The sequence below is a fragment of the Pseudonaja textilis genome, chromosome 1, assembly GCF_049901715.1.
Source record: "Pseudonaja textilis isolate UNSWEBS1 chromosome 1, rPseTex1.2, whole genome shotgun sequence".
In the NCBI taxonomy this organism is placed as follows: Eukaryota; Metazoa; Chordata; class Lepidosauria; order Squamata; family Elapidae; genus Pseudonaja; species Pseudonaja textilis.
This window is the reverse complement of record NC_141990.1, coordinates 49,546,061-49,563,269: the sequence shown is the minus strand read 5'-3', so window position 1 is coordinate 49,563,269 and position 17,209 is coordinate 49,546,061. Positions and strand designations below refer to the sequence as shown.

Genomic DNA, 17,209 nt, shown 5'->3' with positions numbered 1-17,209 from the left:
AGCAATGAACTTCCAGCCTAGGAAATTCTCTCCACAGAAGCCAATGAAGAAGACGACCCCATGGTGAGTGCTGCCATCACCCCTTTTATAGTCAAAGTGAAGTTGGTGATGCCTGACACGGGGGAGGCAGGGGAGATAGAAGCCGTAATACCAGGTGTTCCAGATGCCTTATTGGCCTCCCCATCATTAAACAATTAGGAATAAAACAAAAAACCTGAAACACCCAATCAGGTTTGCACAAGTAGATGGGACTCTAATTAGGAGAGTCCCAGCCACACAAATTTCAGAGTTGACCAAACTAGAGATGGGGAGACACTGTGAACTCATATGTTTTGTAGTGGCCCCCAAAATGTCAGAATCTGTCATATTGGGACTTGCTTTGCTGGATAAATTGGCCCCTACCATCAAATGGGAGGACGGATACTGAAATATCATAATTGGGGTTGGCCCACTGCCCCCTCTCTCCCACAAAGAAACTGCCACCCAACAGAGGTTCCCAACCAGAAACAGTAGCCACCACTTCATATTCTCCTCCAGGTGCACCCCAAGTCCTTAAACAATACAGGGATTTGGCTGAGGTTTTCAGCGAAGAGGAATGCAATGTCCCCTCGCCCCCATCACATCACTGATTGTGCCATAGAGTTAGAACCCAGGGCAAAACTGCCAAAACCAAAGATGTATTCAATTACACCAGCTGAAATGACCGAATTGAGAAAATGCATAGATAACAATTTGGACAGAGGTTTTATTGAACCTGCCAAATCTAGGTTGGCCGCCCCAGTGCTGTTCAAAGAAAAAAAGATGGTGGATTGAGATTATGCGTTGATTTTAGGGGCATAAATGGGGTATGCATAAAAAAAAGTACCCCCTCCCCCTCATGAAGGACTTATTAAATCACCTGGATAAAAGCAAGGTCTTCCCCAAACTAGATTTGAGAGAAGCTTACTACCGAGTCCACATAAAGGAGGGAGATGAATGGAAAACTGCCTTCAACTGCCCTCTGGGTAGTTTCCAATTCTGAGTCATGTCTTTTGGACTCCAAGCCCCCCCCACCCCGCAGTATTTATGCAACTCATCAATGAAGTGTTACATCCACACCTATACAAAGGGGTCCTCGTCTACCTGATTGACATTCTTATATTCAGCAAAACCATCTAAGAACATGTCAAATTGGTCAGACAAGTGCTGAAAAGACTCTTAGCCACCAAGTTATATGTAAAGTTGTCAAAGTGTGAATTCCACAAAATGTCACTGGATTACCTAGGCTACTGAATGTCTGACCAGGGGATTGAGATGGACCCTGGAAAAGTGAAAGCGGTGCTAGACTGGCAGCCCCCTCAAAAAAACATGTAAACAACTTCAAAGCTTTTGGGGATTTGCAAATTTCTATAGACAATTCATTCTGTCATTTGGCAAGGTTGCCCACCCTTTAACAGAGTTATTGAAAACTGGGCCTTCCCCAACCAAACCAAAACCCAATCAACCCCTTGCTTGGACAATGGACTGTCAGAAATCTTTTGAAACTTTAAAACTCCTATTTGCCACTGAGCCCATCTTCCAGCACCCGGACCCAACCAGACCTTTTATAGTCCAAGCTGATGCTAGTGAAGTGGCTGTGGTGGTGATTCTTCTCCAGAAGAACTCTCAAGACCAGCTAATGCCTTGCGCTTATGTGTCCAAAAAGTTGACAGACACAGAGCGTAGGTGGGCGGTTTGGGAAAAAGAAGTTTTTGCAGTGCAATGGGCTTTACTATCTTGGAGGCATTTCCTGGAAGGAGTGAAGGAGCCTTTTGAGGTGTGGACTGATAATAAGAACCTTAAGGTTCTAAAGACACCTTGAAAGCTATCACCTAAACAAGTCCTCTGGGCTCAATATTTCAAGAGATTCAATGTTAACATGAGATATATCCTGGGGGGAAACATACAGATGGACGTCCTGCTGAGAAAACCCCAATTTGACAGTTGCCAGGAGGAGGTAGTGCAGACTATGGTATCAGAAGCTCAACCCACAGGCCAAGTAACTACCCGAGGCCAAGCCAACCACAATCCCAGATGCCTAGAAGATAAACTGACAATTGAGTTGAAAGCAGCCCTTTTGACCGATCTCTGGTTTGTTGAGCATCAAACTGGTTTGACAATGAACAAAGGATTGGCTTGGAAAGGAACAAAAATTTATGTACCCAATACTCTAAGATTAATGATACTGAAGTGTAGCCATGATTCGCAGTTGGGGGGACACTTTGGGTTCTTAAAATCCCTGCATTTAGTCAGGAACAGTTCTGGTGGCCAAAAATGAAACCTGATGTTGAGGACTTTGTGAAAAGCTGCTCAATTTGTGCCACTATGAAACACCAAACTGGAAAACCCCCTGGCCTCCTTCAACAAGTAGCTGAACTAACGAAGCCGTGGAAAGAGAATGAGAGTGGAGGAAATACCGTGATTTGGACTGTCATCAACTTATTCTCTAAGCAAGCCCACTTTATGGCCTGTAACGGATTACCTTCGGCTAAGAAACTTGTGAAACTGTTCATGAAGCATATCTATAGGCTCCATGGAGTACCTTGTAGAGTAATCTCAGACCGAGGTGTACAATTTACTGCTAAGTTCTGGAGGGAGTTTCTGAAGTCCATTGGGTCATCCCAAGGGCTTTCCTCACCATTCCATCCTGTGTACAATGGGGCAGCAGAGAACAAATGCCATGATGGAACAATACATTAGATACTATGTAAATTATCAACGGGAGAACTGGGCGGAGCTGTTGCCATTTGCAGAAGTTGCTTACAATAATGCAGTATAAAGCAGCACAGGCTTGACTCCATTCCAAATCAATACGGCATGGAATTTGTCCCTATGCCGGAATTACCTAGGGAACCCCCAACATCCATATCTTTAATGGAGTGGATGGACTCATTAAAGAAAGGTTGGAAGGATACAAAAAATACTTTGACTGACGCGACTAAGGAATATAAAAAACAAGCAGACAAACATAGGGGACAGAGTGTTTTTCTCAACTAAATATCTCAAGTTGAAACTTCCCAATAGGAAGTTGGGCCCTACATTCTTAGGTCCATTCCCTATATCAAAAATAATCAATCCAGTGACAGTCCAATTAAGTCTCCCTTGGCTGTTGGGGAAAATACACCCAGTGTTCCATAGTAGTTTATTGAAACCTGCTGTAGGATCAAATCTACGGCCTATACCAGCAGCTCCCCCCAAACCTTTAAACGTACAGGGTGAGACACATTATAAAATAAAGAAAATCCTCGATTCTAGATTACACCGAGGGAGATTACAATATTTGGTGTAATGGAAAAATTACCCTTTGTCAGATGCTACTTGGGTAAAAAGTTGGGATGTACATGCTGATAGATTGGTTATTCAATTCCATGACAAATTCCTTTACAAACTGAAGGGTCCCCTTGGAGTAGGGAAGAGGGGGTTAAGGGCATCGCATTAACTCCTGGTTGTGTTTTGTTTATTGTCTCTTCCAGGAGGTATTTCCTCAAGGCGGGATGCCTGTCAGCTTTGAAAGCCATTTCCACGCTGCCACAAGTGAGAGGGGGGTGGATTCAATTGAGTAGCTCTAATTAGACAAAATATTTTTTTTTTGTTAGTTCAAGGTCATTGGGTATGGCGCAGAATAAAAAAAAGATCTTACTTTTGGATGGATTGTGATTGAGCCATGTGATGTGATGATGTCCAAGGAGGGATGGATTTGCAGTCTGGGAATTGTGGGAAATCTGAAACCTTTCAGATTCAGGATTCCACAGATGTACCAGGTGCTATTCTAATAAAGGTACTTTTGAGATATGTTTGTCTCGGAGTTACTGATTGGAATGGAGGTTTGCTGGAATGCTGACACTTCACCTTTATAAAAGGTGAGCTATGCTGACATATATGCATGCTGCACAAAAACCCAGAAAACACTGGTCATTGGTTCTCTCCTGCCAACACTTTGGTTTGGCATTGAATAGTTCATTCAAAAGCAAGATTAGATTGTTGGAACACGGGTTACTTCATGCCCCTGGGAACTGCTCTTAGATTCCAGCAGGTTACTTCATGAAATGAGCATATCCAATTTGATTGAGAGTTCTCATCAGTTTTCTGTTCCGTTTAATTTTATTTTTATACAGATGGAGAAATTACTGTTACACCCATACCTTCTGACAAGCCAACTACATGACTTCATATCTATTTTATAACCACATATAATTACATAACCTCATCATTTATTTTCTCCCAAAATTCATGACTCCTGATACTCATCTTTCTAAAATTCAGAGTTTGAACATTAAAAAAATAACCTAAAAGACTTATACAATGGATTTCCTCCCTGCCTCCTCCCCCACCCCATCCCACCCCACAAAAATATATAATTTTATTAACCATGTTATTATTCAAATAATACCGAATGTTCTGTATAGGAAAAACAAAAGACAAACTAGTCTAGCTGAAAATTTCAATATTCAAATATTGTATCCAGTTTTGGTTACCACATTATAAAAAAGATATTGAGACTTTGGAAAAAGAGAACAGTAACGAAGATTATTAGGGGCCTGGAGACTAAAACATATGATGAATGGTTGCGGGAGGTGGGTATGGCTAGTTTAGTAAGAAGGACCAGAGGAGACATGATAGCAGTGTTCCAATATTTGAAAGGCTGACACAAATAGGAGGAAGTCAACATATTTTCCAAAGCACCCAGAGGCAAGACAAGAAGCCACAGATGGAACCACAGAACTAATCAAAGACAGATCCAACATACTACTAATGAGAAATTTCCTGAAGTGAGAACAATAAACCAGAGGAAGAATTTGCCTTCAAAAGTTGTGGGTAACAGATAATCAGAATTGAAAGGGACTTTGTAGGTCATCTAGTTCAATCCCCTGCCCAAGCGGGAGACCCTACACCATTTCTGACAAATGGCAGTCTAATCTCTTCTTGAAAGTCTCGAGTGATGAAGCTCCTACAACTTCTGAGGGCAAGCTGTTCCATTGGTTGATTGTTCTCACTGTCAGAAAGTTTCTCCTTATTTCCAGGTTAAATCTCTCCTTGTTCAGTTTCCATTCATTATTTCTTGTCTGGCCTTCGGGTGCTTTAGAAAATAGCTTGACCCCTTCCTCTCTGTGGCAGCCCCTCAAATATTGGAAGACTGCTATCATGTCTCCCCTGGTCCTTCTCTTCACTAGACTAGCCATGCCCAGTTCCTGTAACCGTTCTTCATATATTTTAGTCTCCAGTCCCCTAATCATCCTGGTTGCTCTTCTCTTACTTTTTCTAGAGTCTCAACATCTTTTTTATAATGTGGTGACCAAAACTGGTTGCAGTACTGAGGTGTGGTCTTACTTAGGTGTTGTACTCCATCACTGGAGTCTTTTAAGAAGAGACTGGACAGCCACTTTTCTGAAATGGTATATGGTCTCCTGCTTAAGACTCCAAGGGGTACCTTCAACTCTGATATTCTATGTTCTATCCAGCAGTCTTCTATTAGCTATCTTTTGTGCCTGTACCTGGCCTGTAAGAGTCCTTTTTATGAAAGTGCCCATAATTTCATAAATATCTCCATGATTCCATGTATCTTGCAGGAAAGGCAGAATATAAAAGAATTAAGTTAATATGCATTGTCCTTATGTAGATGACACTTTCACCATAATAAAAAGGACCAACCTTGTTGCTGCTTATTTAATGATTCAAAAAACTGTATTACTTAAGTTTAAATTCTTATGCCAGGGAGATTTTAATCAGAAGCATCAGATATTTACTTTAGAAAGTAATAACCACCATCCTCTATGAAATAACATCTGAAATAACCAAAAGAGGCATTTTTGTGGTTGGACCTTGTAACTTCAAAAAGCTTTGCCATTTAATTGTATACATTTGAAGATTGTTTGCAACACTCTTCTGAGCTGCATGGCACAGTCACTGATTTTGCTGATTAAATAACTGCTGCCTCACATTATGTAAACAGATCGTAACTAGTTTTCATGAGTGGGGAAGACTCCATCCCAAGGAAGAGCATCTTAGCTCCAACTTGGATTATGTAAAAAAGAGTTTTAAAACATATCTGTGTTCAGCCAACACAGTTCGAGGCTGCATAAACAGAGGGATAGAATCAAGATCACATGAAGTGTTAATACCACTTAATAATGCTTAGTAAGGTCACACTTGGAATACTGCATCCAGTTTTGGTTGCCATGATGTAAACAAGATGTTGAAACTCTAGAAAGAGTGCAGAGAACAGCAACAAAGATTAGGAGACTGGAGGCTAAAACATATAAAGAATAGTTGCTGGAATTGGGTATGTCTAGTTTAATAAAAAGAAGGACCAGGGGTGACATGATAATAGTGTTCCAATATCTCAGGGGCTGCCACAAAGAAGAGGGAGTCAAGCTATTCTGCAAAGCACCTGAGAGCAGGACAAGAAGCAATGGGTAGAAACTAATCAAGGAGGCAAGCAACCTAGAACCAAGGAGAAATTTCCCTACACTTAGAACAATTAATCAGTGGAACAACTTGCCTCCAGCAATTGTAAATGCTCCAGCACTGGAAGTTTCTAAGAAGAGATTGGATGGATAACCATTTATCTGAAATGGGATAGGGTTTTCTGCCTTATCAGAGGGTTGGACTAGAAGACTACCAAGGTCCCTTCCAACTCTGTTATTCTATTCTGTTTTTTATTGGAAAAGCTTTTATGGTATTTGCCATTGCTAAGTGTATGGAATTTACTTTTTGTATTATCAGACTGCCTTGGCAATATCGCTGTTGAAAATTGAGTAAGACATATAGTAAATAACAACTACTGCAATCAATAAAAGACATCTAAGAAAACATTTAGGACATTACTGTTAGGAGAAGCTCTAACAGTGTCAAAAGAGTTCCCTGTGTATGGAGGTGACAGCTTTTTAATAAGAAAGAGAACTATGATTTATTTCAGAGTAACAGAATAACAGAGTTGGATGAGACATTCTAGTCCAACCCCTTGCCCAAGCAGGAAATCGTATACTAGAAACCTCCAGTATTGGAGCACTCACAATTTCTGGAGGCAAGTTGTCCCACTGATTGTCTTATCAGGAAATCTTATCCTTTGGTCTTGATTGGTTCTCTCTTTGATTAGTTTCCACCCATTGCTTCTTGCTTTCAGGTATCCACCCATTGCTTCTTGCTTTCAGGTGCTTTGGAGGATAGGTTGACCTCCTCTTCTTTGTGGCAGCCCCTTTAGATATTGGAATACTGTTCTCATATCACCTTTAATTCTTCTTTTCATTAAACTAGACATACCCAATTTCTGCAACCACACTTCATGTTTTAGCCTTGTCCCCTAATCATCCTTGTTGCTCTTCTCTGCACGCTATTGCTTTTCTTCCTGGTCCTTGGCTATAATTAAGTATGATGGTGGTGGAATTTGTTTGCAGTTGTTTTAGGGTACAGTACTAAATATGCATCTAGAAGTAAATTACAGTGAACTCAATAACCCCTGAAAACACATATGCTGTACAGATCTGTTCTTGGGATATCCTGTGGAATAAGGCCTTACAGCTGAAACAATATGCCCTAGTTTTTTACATTCCTGAGTCTATTCTTTTCCCTGTTTTGTAACATCTTGCCTGACTAAGAGTTGAAGGGAATTCAAATGGTCCATACATCTTTTGAGTTGTATGGCTTAAAGATAATGTACAGAAAGAAAATTATCTGCCAATTAGAAAAGACACTGTTATTAGACAGCACAGTAGTTTAATGTACAGGAGTTTCAATTTGTTTGGTGTGTTCTCCTTATCAGAATTGTCTGTGCTATGAAAACTTATTTTGGACCAAAACATGTGTTGTTTTAAAATGTCTGGCCTCTAGCACTGATGATGTTACCTAGTTAGGGTAATGAAATGACTGCAAGAAAACAACCAAGTCTCTCCAGAGAGCTCGAAGGACCCCTCACTTCAACTAAGCTACAAATATTTTCCTTAATTGGTGTTTGGCCTCTGTTATTTGAAAAAAAAAATGGAAATAAGGAGCTAGTCTTAAATGTGTTCCCAATCGGAATTGAATTCATGTACTAATTTACAAAATCTCTTTGCTAGACTATCTTGAAGCTCTCTTAGCAGAGTGGGACAGAAATAGCTAAATGGCAATTTTAGCCTAAAATCACTTCTGTATTGCTGATCCCCACTTCCAAATAAAATATACACCAAAATCATGCTTCCTCCTATATTTTGTAATATTTATTTTCATTTAATTGACATGCTTGATACATACTAAAGCAGAATAAATTAAAATATGACTAACCAACCTTTTTTTATACAAGGAACATCTAAAAATGTATGACAGCGATGTCCATGTGGATGCTTATTTCTTTTAATGAAAATAGCTTTGAAAGGTTATCAGAACAATACAAATATAATGCCTGATCTTATAGATCAATTGTGAAGCTGATGGGTTGAGAAAGACGATTTTGTAATTAATTAGTTTACTGATTCCAGGTAAGTAAAACCTGTTAGCAATGATTTGAATTCCTCAAATATTACTATAACTACCCCTCTTTCTGAATGAGAATTCTAATTAAATCAATTCAATTTAGATTAGATTTAATCAGGGGTAGGATTAATCCAAATTAGGCTACATCCTGGATATTTTGCTAAGGAGTAATATTCAGCTGAATAAAGCTTAAAGGACTGGCTAATGGTGAGTGATATTTTTGAGAGTTAAAGTCACCAGTTTGGAAAAAAACTAATTTGAATAAATTAGATATGATTTATGTAACAATTATTTGTATTCAATATAGATAGGATTTCATCTAATATTACTTTGGTAGTATTAAGGTACAATATTCAAGAAAAGTAACTGGGGACTGTTTATCTTGGTGTAAAAATCAATACACCTGATACCTTGTGTTCCTGTTCCAATCTTAATACTTCTGGGGAAAAATAAACCTTCAATCATCAAAAACTAATATTTCTTGACTGAATCAGTATAAAACATGATTTTCTTCACCATACTATGACTTCCAGAATGCTCAAATCAAATTATGGGGGGCACATGTTGAGAAGCAAGTTTTTTCATTGTATATCTTTATATATAAATAAGCAGTGCATGTACAGCTTTAAAAGTTTGGTCCAGCTTAGAAAGATCACCCGTAAGCTTTAATAAATCCCTATATTCCCAAACCCTGGGTTTTGTTGAGAAGAAAGACCACACTCAGTTGCTTTCTATCTGTCCCACTGTACCAAAAATCTGGTCATTGATACCATTTTCTTGGTGTCTACTATGTTGGAATACAGATAGTGCATAGGTCCTTCCTTTCTTTAATTTGGAATTTAACTGGACCTATTACAGTACCCTTTTAAGTAATTAATGAAGGAGCATGGTGGTTCACCAGGTTAGGACTCTGGGCTGATAGTCTGTAGGCTCGTGATCAAAACCCAGTTACTGCCACGGGACAAGGCAAATTCCTGTCACATGCTCCAGTTCCTGCCAACACCCAGCAGTTCAAAAATGACCAACTGCAAGTAGATAACTAGGTATCACTTTGTTGGGCAACTTAATGGGGAAATGAAAGGAGCCCCCAACTGGGCGTCTACTGTGCCCAGGAAAGGAGTGAAGTTGCACATGCAACCAGCTTTTGCAGATTTCTCGGGCGATGCACAGGCCCACCACAATTGCCAAGTTAACTTCTGCCTTTTGATCTGGCAGATCTTGTCTTTGGACTAATTGCCTGTGATCAAAACAAGGCAATCAAAGGCAGACTCCAGTCCCATCACCCATCTTCAGAAATGTGTGTGTATGTGAAGTTTAAAATTTTAAGATGTTTGAAGATACATACATTTTATACAAAACAATATTTAAATCTATCCCTCTGTCTATATACAGACCGAAAGGAGAAAAAAAAAGTAGCTTGTATCATAGAGATGAAAAACAACATACAAAACGCATGTATAGCAAATATTATAAAACATGTATTTGTAGTGCAAGTTAAAAGTACAGGGGACTCTACCTATACTGGCCAGCTCGAGGGAAGCACATGATTCTGAGTAATCAACAAGAGCCCCCAAATTCAAATTCTTCAGAGTTGACAGTATTAACAGTATACAAAAATATGGTGAAAATTTACACATTACACATAAAGTACTTATTTTTTTAATAGTTTACAATAGAGATCTACAGATATGTTTCCAATTTAGCTGGCTTCTTACTATCCACCCTATTTTAATATCATAGGTGTGGTTACATATATCAAAAACAATCTCAAAGCATAGCTATACAGCAACGTATTAGGGTCTGAAGATGAGACCAATACATGTTAAATATTTCACTGGCTTACTAAATTGACAGTTTTCATTTACAGTTGTTGTTTTAATCTTAATAGGTTTGTCTTTGAGACGAAAACAAAATGTCCTTTATTAATAACCTCTATTACAACAATGGTATGAGGCTTTACACAGAAGCCCTCTTAGGCGTTCTGCAAGAGAACAAGGTGTATGTGTGGCTTTTTTTTTTATAGCTTTCTTAATGATGTAATAACAGTTCTGTTTTAATTGGGTTAAACTAATTATTGTTTTCAGGATATTTATGAGTTCATGTTCCCCGGGTATTAAACACATGTTTAGTTGTTTGTTTGGTCTGAACATTTGTGTCTTTCTAGTCTGTCCCCACAACCCCTAGGGCCTAGGGCAATATATAGTCTTGTTTGATCGCATTACACAAAAATAAATAATGCACTGTTAATTCTAAAAACTACAAGGAACAGATAGGGCATTTATGGCATAACAATATAAAAATCAAGTAAGCCACGGGATAGATACAGCAACTCCACTTAATGTGTTTTTCCTGTTTTTTTCCTTTCACAAATTCTTCCAGTGTTTATTTTTTTAAAAAGGTTTTCTTTCTTTTTGTTCTTTCTTGTTAGTATTTCTGCTTTCCTAAAAATGCTTCATGCCTATCTTCATGGTTTTGCATCAGATGACTGTTTAAAAACAAAACATGAAACAATGAAACCAAGTTTCAATCCAGTCAGACTAGTACCGTTTTGTTTTTTTCTTTTCTTTTTCTTTTTAAAAGCCACAGATGATGTATTTTTTTGTTTCCTTCTTTTTGAATGTTTTTTTTCTTCCTTTCTTTCCAGAGGGGAAAAAAATATACATATTCCAAACTATGCTCCTTTAGCTGCATTTGCAAGACTTTACAATCATGTTTGACAGCTGTTCAATTTTGGGTGTTTTGCCAATGTAATACAAGATAGTGAGGGGTTCCAGATCCTGGGATACACAGCATGGAGATGCAGATGCTTCTGGGTTGATTGAGTTATACAAGCTAAGCACCTAGGAGGAAAAGGGAAAAAAAAGAAGATACTTCTTCACATTCTGCTTATTACGGTGGCAAATAACTTTGGATAACAAGGAGCCTAGGGCTCTGATGGCACCATTGACATGGTGACAATTTATTCATTTAAAGTAATTATGTCCAAATTCTTTTTCTCTGTAGAAGCCTAGACAGCTGGAATCAATAAAAACACAGATATGTAAAACATCCAAACAGTAGAGAATTTTCACAGCAGTGAATTACTTTTTTTTTTTATGAAACAGCTGTTGATTAAAAAAAGAGACACCAGTGAAAATACTGAATATTTTTTAAAATGAAAGGTTTTCTCAAGACCCTAGGCTTCACAAGAGGGGATAGAGTTGAAAATTGCCTATCATTCTTTGGCTTATTTTGAGGGAGCAGTTGATAAAATTATGTAAAATAACTGTTAAAAACAGTAAGGGAGAGAAATAAAGTGCCTCATTAGCTTTTTGCTTGTTGCCATCATACACACACACACACACACACACCAAGAGTCAGGGCTGGCCTCACCTGACCTATTGCTGACAGCTTCTTAGTTCCACATATTTTAACTTTCAGTCCAACATCATCTTTCCAGAATAACCAATCAAATCATTAGCAGAACATAGTAACTCTAGCCCTTTTCCACTATAGGTAGTTCTCCACTTACTAACTTTTCTACATTTAGAAAAGACTGTTCAAAGTTACAACAGCACTGAAAAAAAGTAACATATGACTGTGTTTCACAGTTATGACCTTTACAGCATCCCCATGCTCATGTATGTGATCAAAATTCAGGTGCTTAGCAACTGGTTTATACTCATGACAGTTGAAGGGTCCTTTGGCAACCTTCTGACAAGCAAAGTCAATGGGGAAATCAGAGTCACTTCACAACCAGGTTACTAATTTATCAAATACAGTGATTCACTTAGCAACTGTGGCAGGAAATGATGTAAACTGGAGGAGGGTGGGGAATCACTAAACAAATGTCTCACTTAACAACAGAAGTTTTGGGCTCAATTGTGGTTATAAATTGTGGTCTACCTGTATTGTTCTATCACCACTGATCTCTGAAAGCGTATCTTCTCAAGATAAATGGATTGTTTCTATTTAGGTGAAGGGTAAAATATTTAAAAATCTCAAAATCTTCTAGGTGAAGGGTAAAATGTTTAAAAAAATTTTTTAGAAAATAAATAAACTAAACTAAAAACAAATGTAGTATATAGCCCCCCCACCTTTATAAACATTGCAAGTTAGAATCCTTTCACTTATAATCTGAACACATATTTCTACTGTCAGGCATCAGCACCATTATTGAAGGTGCTCTAGTTATTAACCGCTGTGTTTACCACTGATTCATATTTCTTTACACTGTTTTTTTGGCAGCAGGATGCTGCATGGAGTTGATTGGTTTTTTTTTTTAAAGCACCAGATAAGAAAGCTGTGCTTTGTACCAAAGGAGTGGAGCATGTATCCAACCTTGAGCTTTTGAATTTAGGTTTTCTTTAAATGTAAGAGTCACAGTCAACTCTACCATTAGTGTATTCATCCTATGGTAGAATGGAATGGACCCCAATTTAAACATGTTTATATGGCTGCCATTTTTATACATCCTTCTTAGGATTCACAGCCATAACTGTGACTTTTGTACTGACGCGTACAGTAGATGTTCTTTTTATAAGCCACATTGAAATGAATCGGAACTGCTTAAAGACCCAGTATTCATCCAAACGATGCAATCACAAGAAACAGCACATTGCAACAGGCTGTGCAGACTCTTAGCAACATAAAAGGGTCATTGCCAAGATCTTTTAAAAGCAGGACTTGATGAATTTTTAGTTTTTGCAGAATAAAAGATAGGAAAGGGAGGGTGAGTGGGTACATTGGAAATGCTTTGGAAGAAGAGTGTAGGGCAAAAAGTGACTGATGTTACAGATATAGGAGATTTCGTAGAAAAGGAATCAAAGAAATGAAATCACAAGAAATCATAGAGTGGACAAAACTGGTCTTGGTGACTTAATAGGATCATTCAGTCGGTGGAAACTCCACATAGTACTTTTAAATATGTTTTCCCACAGTGAAAGGAAAATTGCTTATTCTAACAAGATAATACCCCTAAAAAGGTGGAAAAAATAGAGGAAACATCTCAGCTTCAAAATATACAGTACAGTAACCACAGGGCTTGGATCAAGAGTAAATTTTTTGCATACTGAATAGTCTGAAGAAAGAAGAACAGAACATGAAGCTGAACAGAGTGCTAATCTCCCATCTGTTCTGAAACACTGTTCACACTGAATTCTGCACATTCAGCAGGAAGATTTATCAGTATTTTCCAACAAAGGTAATAGCTCACAGGATCACTGAGGCAGAACTGGTAGGTATAACATAGCTTTTCTGAGAAAAATATAGTGGTAATGGCTGAACAGGATTGTGACCCCAACATCATTGAGCATGAAAAATCAAAGTGGAACTTAAAATAAAATGTTCCAATGTTTTCCTCAATACAAGGATTGCTTTTGCTGCAAAATCATCCTTTGATTCCTCTTGAGTTTGTTTACATACTCAATCTGGATATGAAGTACAGTTTTTCTGCTTTTAAAATGCTCTTACCCTTTCCTTCAATTTCTGTCAACAGTATATGCCATAATAATCAGATTTTTTTTAAAAAAAGTTGGGTAAATGATGTGTTACCATGGTATGATCTATCAATTAAATTAATTAAAAACACATTTTAAACTGACGAACTAGGTTTTGTTCTGCTTTATAGCGCTAATATTACTTAGTTTTCTAAAATACTTACTCTACTGTGCTGAGTATCTGAGCTCCATAAATAGGGACAAGCTCCGGCACAGAAATTTGCATGATATCCTTTAGGTTCATGTATCCATTTCCATCCAAGATCTCTCTTGAAATCAATATAAAATGGACGTAGACAGCAGTTATCTTGCACATTCCTGTAAATGGAGTTATAGACAAGATAGTTAATAAGCTTTTGCCAGTCGGAATACTCTTATGCAGTGCAGATTCCTTAATATAATGAATCATTCAGAAATGCAACAAACAGCCTCTTCTGTGGGTGAATTTTATGAAATCCACAGTTTACTGATATTTTTAGATCACGCTTTCAGAACTGTCTTGTTAATAAGATCTACTTTCCAGCTTGTCAGAAATAAACCTGAGGCTAGGCATAGGACTCTCTCTTAAGAATTTTCCATCATAAAACTGGATGGACAGAAGAGTAGTTCATGCAAAATTCAGTTTTAAAAAATGGGGCTTATGATGGGGGGTCAAGATTATGGCACAGGAAAAAAAAAACAATTCTTTAATCAAGTTCTCCCACCTCCAGAATGGCCATTTTTAAAAAGGCACATTAAATTACTCTTTTTCTCTAATTCTCAATCTGTCAGATTGTAGTAGGCAGAAATCTTTGAGTTTACACATAGAAACACAAACACACATATTGTGAAATTTAATATACTATATTTTCATACTTTGTGCCACTCCAAGTTCACAATGTACAAATATTAATGCATATGAAGGAATTAATAAATGAAATGTTAAGCATCATATTGTAATTACATAATTATATAATTAAATTCAGGGTTTTTGAAAGGATGCATTAAAATAGCACATGATTGACACTTCATGGGCAAATTTATTCAGGAAAGATTATTTTTTCACTTCTCATGTGTATCTCTTTGTGTCTCACTTTGTTTTGTTTTTATTGTTTGGGGATCAGAGGGCCTAAAATATAATATGATATAATGAAAAAGATAACATCAAATTTAAAAACTGTAATCTGCTTCTTTCCAGCTAGGACTTTGGAAGGTAAAAACGCATAAGAGTGGTTGTTTCACCTGAACTAATAAAGGCTTTGCGTATGTTATGGATTGTTAGGATTTTTTGCAGACATTTCAAGTTTCTGTTTATATCTAATAATTTTGTTTTTGCAATCAGTCATAACTAGATATTATTCTCACATTCATCTCTAATACTAGCTATAGATTTTTATTTGTATCCTTAAGTAAATTATATTTTTAGGTTTCTCTGTGCCTGTTTAGAAGAATGGATATCAAATATGTATTATAAGCTAGAGGAAAATAGAATAAAAATTGATCCTGGTGACTACTAGGGTCTTTGAAGAGATGGATCTTGTTCTCATTACTGTAGCTAGAAGAACACCTGCAACCAGTGGTGAATTGCTGCCAGTTCGGACTGGTTCTTGTGAACTGATTGTTCCGATGATCAGCTGGCCCTGCCCTATCTGTCCTATATTTCCATCTTTTTCAGTTCAACTGATTCTCGTGGCAGAGTGGATTTTGCATGCCTCAGCTGTTCTACTTCAAATTGGTGATTTTTTAATGCTGTATGCATGCTCATAGCACATGTATGTGCGCAAAGCACATACTCACAGAACTGGTTGTTAAACCAGTTACAACCCACCACTGTTTCCAACCTATTTTCAGGAGCAAAATTGGGATGATGCCTTAGCCATTCATGGGAAAAATATGGGTCCTCTGTTGTCAGGCAGTCTGTTTTTCAAGGAACAATTTCTTTGAACAATGGACTAAACCAGCTCTAACTGAAAGTGAAGGGATGATAGCAGCAGGGACTTTGAAGTTGTTCCTTAACAATCAGCACCAAAAGGCAGATTCAGCAGATGTACAACTTGTACTAAGATGTATCATTTGTTTAATTTCTGTAGTTACCCAGATGAACAAGTTATTCTGGGAAGCTTATATCATAACAACATTAAAACAATACTCTTTCTGTCTTTACAATAAAACTATTGTCATGCATATTAATATAGCCAAGAAAAGGGGTCCTTCACACACTAGAGGTAGGTGTGTGTGTGTGTGTGTGTGTGTAAGGTAAATTATCAGGTCTTCATGGCCTTACAAAAAGCCAACAGGTTTGGGATCATCCTAATCTGTGAGGAGAAAATATTCCAGAGGTACGGGCTATCATAGAAAAGCCACATCTCCTGGTCCTGTCCAATCAACACTTCTTGACTGATGGGACCCAACACATTCTCAACTTGCTAGACCTAATATATATTATTTTGAGTTGAGTGTGATTTTTGCATGAATATATCCATGCAATTTTCTTGGGAACAGAAGGTGTTTATCATGCCATACCATAGCTTCCCAATCTGACCTCCTATTGTGCTGGTATTCTTTAGAAGGCTATATTCAGAAAGGTGCCTATTTATCTTCCGAACCCAGATAAGATCAACCTAATGCTGTCACCTGTTAAAATCTATTTTTACAATTGCATCCATATAAATAAATTAGCAAATGAAAAATTTATCCCTAGATGGATGCTCTTAGTTATGCTATGCGTGTAGGTGAGGAGGAGCAGAGGAATCTTCCTTTAACTTGGCATTTAGGCTGTTCCAGTAACAACAAATTTTTGAGCATTTTACATTCGTATTGTCTGTTTATTGTTGCCATGAAGATGGGGCTTTATTGGTTTTTATATTTGGGTTTTTAATTTTCTAAGTTGCCTAGAGTTATCATGAGTTGAACAGTCATATATATTTTCTTAATGAGTAAATAAACAAATAAATTAATTCATAATTTAAGTAATGGGATTAAAACAAAATATAGCCATAAAATATAATCATATAATCAATATAATCACTTGCTTCTTGATTAAGAAATAAGCAATGACCTAACAACTATAAGAGCATCCCTACAACAAGAATGAACAAACCTGAAGGGCTTGCCAAAAAGCCATTTTTTTTCTTAATTTTAAAAGAACCCAAGGAATTGTGGCCAACTTCATCTCAGGGGAAAATGGTGTTCCAAAGAAAGAGGGCAATGATCCAGAAAGTGCAACTTGGTGGCTCCCGCAAGTGATATTTCCTGTGGATAGGGATCTAGAGCAGAACAATCTTTCC

The 17,209-nt window shown here is 37.6% G+C and overlaps 1 protein-coding gene across 1 annotated transcript in view; it reads right to left on the bottom strand.

Annotated features, from left to right (window-relative positions):
- Positions 1-8,195: 8,195 nt before the first annotated feature.
- TGFB2 (transforming growth factor beta 2) overlaps positions 8,196-17,209 on the bottom strand; it is an 87,815-nt gene continuing 78,801 nt past the window's right edge. Inside the window, exons 6-7 of the mRNA XM_026695747.2 lie at positions 14,108-14,261; positions 8,196-11,306 (exon numbers count right to left, since the gene is read on the bottom strand). Of these exons, the coding sequence (XP_026551532.1) occupies positions 11,148-11,306; positions 14,108-14,261 (313 nt within the window). The 3' untranslated portion in view covers positions 8,196-11,147. The remainder of the gene's footprint in view (positions 11,307-14,107; positions 14,262-17,209) is intronic.